Source organism: Anneissia japonica, unplaced genomic scaffold (genome assembly GCF_011630105.1).
Source record: "Anneissia japonica isolate Jap-2015-1 unplaced genomic scaffold, ASM1163010v1 scaffold1005_len2656397_cov198, whole genome shotgun sequence".
NCBI classification, from domain to species: domain Eukaryota; kingdom Metazoa; phylum Echinodermata; class Crinoidea; order Comatulida; family Comatulidae; genus Anneissia; species Anneissia japonica.
In genome coordinates this window covers 2,474,731-2,480,594 of record NW_022683792.1, presented here as the reverse complement: position 1 = coordinate 2,480,594, position 5,864 = coordinate 2,474,731, and the positions used below count along the sequence as shown (strand labels likewise).

Below are 5,864 nucleotides of genomic sequence, written 5' to 3'. Positions count from 1 at the left end.
AAATATTCGTATTCGTAATTCGCGCATTTTATTTTCTGTTTACATCTAGGTTTATTTTGATTGGTCAAATCTTGGCTGAGTTCAAAATCACCGATGCGTGACTGTCGTAAACCAGTGGCGTACGCTAATCTGGGGTCTGCTGGATTACCGTACGCCAGTGATTGCGCGATAAAACTGGCGTTCGCTACACCGCGCACAAGTTCACACCACTCGATTAATGAACAAAGGCTATGTTCAGACACAAAATAAACAAAACTAATACTTTAAAGTTGTCATACCGGAAGTACAAATGTTTTGATATTGTTAACATGAAACTGTGATAGTAACGCACGCATAACAAAAGTAAACTGATGCACTTGTCACACTTGAAATTGCACTTTCGTTTACTATGATGTTTGCTTCGTTTGTGTTAAGTAAAGTTTTAACGCTCTGAAGAGATTAAGCGACCGATAATTTTTTGTTCGCGACCCAAACATTGGGTCGCGACCCATAGGTTGCGGAACGGTGGTCTATGCCACCTCAGCCCCACCAAGGCAAGAACATTAATTATTATGGCACCTCTAGATGGCTAGCAGGAAATTATGGAACGCCAAAAGGACAAATTACAAGTGGCGCAGTGCAAAAGTCAAGTGGCACAGTGCAAAACTAAAGTGGCGCAGTGCAAAACGAAAGTGGCGCAGTGCAAAACAAAATGCGTGTGCTGCTACTTGAATTTTGCACTGCTGCATTTGGATTTGCACTGCGCCACTTTAGTTTTGCACTGTGCCACTTGACTTTTGCACTGCGATTGTAGTTTGTCCTTTTGGCGTGATATCGCGAAAAGGACAAACAACAATCGCAGTGCAAAACTAAAGTGGCGCAGTGCAAATCCAAATGCGTGTGCTGCTACTTGAATTTTGCACTGTGCCACTTGACTTCTGCCCTGTGCCACTTGACTTCTGCACTGCGCCACTTGACTTTTGCACTGCGCCACTTGACTTTAGGCGATATTGTATGGAACGCCAATTTTGGCATCAAAATTAAACTAAATAAAATAAATGAATAAAAAAATCAAGAACTCATAATTCAATTTTTCTTAATAATTTCACAGCAAAACAACAACAGCACAAAAATTTGGGACTAAAACACAAATAGGAACGTTATGATCATAGGCATACTTGTCGTAGATACCGTAGCCTAGGCTTATCTATTCTATTTATCGTTACTACCGCAAATAAAGGCCTATAGCACAGTTGTCAGCCATGGCAGAGACAAATTAGAAGCTTTGGTAGTGATGGGTTATACAAATAAAAAAAGAAAATGCTGAAGAAATGGAGGTAAGCGTAAGCACCATAAAAAGCCTCCGGCGTAATTTCCGATTAAGAGAGTGTGACCTTTCGAGTGATATCAGCGGTAAGTTTGAAAAAAAAAATCTGTTGCTTTTTGTTTCTACATCATTGTAAATATGATAATAATAAAACAAAAAAAATTGTGCTGGCCTTTTTTTTAATAATATGCATAAAATAGATTGGTCGATAGGACAACTTTTTTTAAACTAAAAAATGTGTTTACACTTAAAAGTAGAGAATGCACAAATAGGTCTAATTAATACAGCAATTTTGGATTTGCATTGCTTACATGCACCAAAATAGGCTAGGCCTAGGCCTTAGTTTCTTATCCCTGTCCAAGGATATTCCAGACTTACAAGCTCATGAAAAAAAAACCCAAAAAAAAAACAAACGCTAAAATGCCGACCGACCCTGAATTTCGTAAAATTTGCGTCGGTTGGGCGTGGCCAATTTTTTTTTTTTTTTATATTTGGCCTGATAATAATGGTCAGCGGCGGAGCTAGATGGGTTTTGGTGTTATTTAACTTAATATGAAATGATAATGTTTATTCCATGTGTTATGGTCGTAATACTAAGACCTAGTCCTATCCTTGACCTATCTTCGACAATTAGGCACCCGGCTAATGCAAGTTATCGTTTATATATCTGTACTTTACTGATTAATTTATTAGAATAAAATATGTTTGTGGCTTTCCCCTTCTCTTTCGAAATTGTCTACCCAAGTGACAATAAAATGTCTTCCATTTTAACTTTGTATGATGCGAGGAAATTATGTGTCCTGGTTGGAACGACAATCTTCACTGAGCGCAGAGACCCTCGAGTAAATAAAAATGATTGGCGTGTGTGCGTATAATAAGTATGTATTGGCATGTAATCCATATAACAACATGTAAATGTAAAGAAAAGAAGTAGAGGCCCAAAATGAATATTGATAGAAAAATAAATCGAATGTAACATTATTTTAATAGAAAAAGAAGCCCAATAAATCCAAAGAAGTTGAAAACATAAACAGGCTTGATTTAGGCTCACGGTGCTGCAACGATATACTTTGTGGGTGCGTTTTTTAGTTATACGAATAACACTTTATTATTTGAGCTATATTTATTCAAACTTCAATGTTCTTCACAACAAAAATACATAGCAGCAACAAGGCGGTTGCGTATGGGTTTAAAGGTAGGCCTATCAAAACAGCAGAAAAATGGCAATAAATAAATAAATAAAAATAAGAATACAGAAAAATACGAGACGTACGGTATTCCGTCATCAAAAATATCAAGTTTATTCTATAGACATTTAATGACCAAGGTGAATGGACACTAGACTATACGTACGGTACTGTACCGACACTCATAATATCACATCCTCATTAAATTCATTAGTATTAAATATTAAACCTGTGTATTTCAGTATCCAATTGTTGATGTAGATGATTGAGGAATTGGATCCTAATTAATTACATGTGTAAATGGTGATTTAAAAAGGAGATGGAACATACTACTAAAGTCGGATTTAATTTCCAGAAGAACATTCAATAAAAGAAAGAAAAATTCATTCTCTTGGGCTACACTATACGTTTGCGAATGTGTATGTAATTATTGTTTTAGTTTATCTTTGCCTAAATATAGTTTGAGGGGTGGCAGAAGAATTTGCCCGACGGGGGCCGAGGTTCCCTATTGGGGATATGAATAATAATAATAATAATAATAATAATAATAATAATAATAATAATAATAATAATAATAATAATAATAATAATAATAATAATATAGGCCTACCTAGTAAAAATTAAGTTAATTCCCATGTTAATGCTAAATTGTCGTTCCATACAATATTGCCAAAAGGCAAGCGGCACAGTACAAAATTCAAGTGGCGCAGTGCAAAACTGAAGTGGCGCAGTGCAAACTCAAAATGCGTGTGCCACCATATTAGTTTTGCACTGCGCCACTTTAGTTTTGCACTGTGCCACTTGACTTTTGCACTGCGATTGTAGTTTGTCCTTTTGGCGTGATATCGCGAAAAGGACAAACTACAATCGCAGTGCAAAACGAAAGTGGCACAGTGCAAAAGTCAAGTGGCGCAGTGCAAAAATAAAGTGGTTGCACACGCATTTTGCGTTTGCACTGCGCCACTTTAGTTTTGCACTGCACCACTTTAGTTTTGCACTGCGCCACTTGACTTTTGCACTGCGACTGACTTTTGCACTGCGCCACTTGTAATTTGTCCTTTTAGCGTTCCATAGAAATTGTATGCGGACTGCCGCACGAGAGCACATGCGTTACGCCACTGATTGTACTAATGTATTAACCGATTTAAAACTACGATCATTTAAAGAGAAAGAAACCGAAACATGCGGCAATGCCATTATATATTTAGCCTTTGGGTTGATAAAAGTATAATAATCTCCGACATATTTATTTATGTCCATTGTCTGTCAGTAGGGTACGGTAACCCTCTTAGTGAAAGCACTGCTCTTCTGAGGGGCCGTACAATACATATATTAATCTACGGAAGAAAATATGCTAAATCTCATATCTTATTGAATTTGGCGTGAAAGACTGTCTGGTACGATTTTAATTAAACTTAGCTTGTCGAATTCGGCTTGATACAATAACTTGATTTTCACGCTCGGATGAGAATGTATATATTGTCACTTGAATTGTTTTTAAATAACATTACATTTTGTCTCATGTGATATGCTTGCTTTTAGTGATCATTCCCGATTACCTTATAAGCAATTTAGATTATTTAGTGAATTCTTTTTTTATTAGAAGTAGATAGACAACAGATCTAGAAGGTGACAGAGTTATTGCTAACAACAATAAATCACTAAATATCAGGGGTCTATCCAGTTTTTTTTTATGATATGGTGCGCAGGAGAGGGAGGTGTGCATTGTTTGAATGAGGTTCATTTCCCCAAACTTCAGCCACCGCGTGAACATTTTGTGTTCTAGTGAGCTGCAATAATGAAATAATAACTGAAACTAAATGTCGTTATTATTAAATAAGCATTACCCTATTATAGAATGGTATCTACTAGGACGGGTGTATCTATCGAAAAATGCAAAATAATTTGATTAAAAAAAAATGATTTCACAATTATGCAGGGCCAATCGCGCCACTTGAATCATAATATGCCAGCCGAAATCCTTTTTCATGACATACACTACGGACACCATACTTAGGCTATTAACTTCCTTGCGAAATTCATTCAACAGCAAACAAAAGCGACGGTATGACTTGTTCATGGTGTTTTGAATATTTAACGCTTTGAGTATTAATATTACAAGTAGAGAATTAATATTCCAATACGTATAACCTTTACCTACACTGTACAAGGAAAACGTCTGCGTCTGTGTGTTTAGTAAGGAGGGCGTTTATGACCATTCTAAGGAGCCTATAACCACCAAAAAATTGTATTAATTTCAAATCATGGGGTTCGAGGTGTGTGGACCAAATGAAGTCATAGTTATTTCAGGTAAACAATTTTATCTGTTCTGAACATTTGCTGATATGTATCTACAAAATTTAGTCACAGCATGGTCACAGCGTTTGTTCTATTCGTCGTGTGGTGCGGTTCAAACAGCATATTATGCTGAACGGCCTACGATATTGCTCAGTAATGTGGGCCTATGGTATTCAATTTAAATCATATCAGATGGATTCGAATAATAATATTATCTTCGTGTACTGTCTCCTTTTTTATACCTCCATGTTCTGACCAACGACCGTACATGAGTATTTGCTTTGCAACATTTTTATATAATGTGGGGCCTTGTTGTAAGCAATCGATGTGTTACAGTAATCCATATTTACGTCATCGTAGAATACCTCAGTCTCTTCGAAATGCATGACCTTTCGCGAACCATGTGAGCATTAATATTAATCCTGGATTTATTATAAACGCAAGCCGGCAAGCAATCAGACTTGTTCTGGAAATTCATTATCATAATCGGTTTTCTATAATTTTCACATGGGTGAATACAACCGTAATAATAATATTACATTTTTCGATAATTAACGAATGTTAATGTTTCTAATCATACAACCATTGCCCCTCAATGGTAAATTATGTGCAATAAATCAGTTAATATATGAATAATTAATTAGCTATAGACAAAATAGCTTGTTAATTGGCCAACATGTATCTTTCGAGATATGATGTTTTCTGTGGCAAACACTTTATTGTGTGTAATCTTTTGCATCTTTTTGATATGCATACCTGTACCGTAAGGTATGTGGTTGATGTATGTTTATATAATAAAAACATGATACAGACCTGTCAACCCGTACGCATTCGCCATAAGCCTTACCCATTCCAATCAAATCTTACGGTCTTACGCAAACACCGGCAAGACTTACGCTTATCCTAAATTTCGAGTAAATGTTGTTCGTTTTTCAATTTGTAATGAATTTTACTATAACTAACATCCATCATCATAACATTCTACCTCCATGCTTCAATAACTACTGTATCTGAGATTATTATAAACTCACTAATATCGATTAGCTATGCCATTTAAGAGAAACCGGAAGCCC

The 5,864-nt window shown here is 36.1% G+C and overlaps 1 protein-coding gene across 1 annotated transcript in view; it reads left to right on the top strand.

The window, feature by feature from the left end:
• The first annotated feature begins 4,568 nt into the window (after positions 1 to 4,568).
• The window catches only part of LOC117102530 (flotillin-1-like), a 19,250-nt gene continuing 17,954 nt past the window's right edge, over positions 4,569 to 5,864 (top strand). Inside the window, exon 1 of the mRNA XM_033242822.1 lies at positions 4,569 to 4,803. Within this exon, the coding sequence (XP_033098713.1) occupies positions 4,758 to 4,803 (46 nt within the window). The 5' untranslated portion in view covers positions 4,569 to 4,757. The remainder of the gene's footprint in view (positions 4,804 to 5,864) is intronic.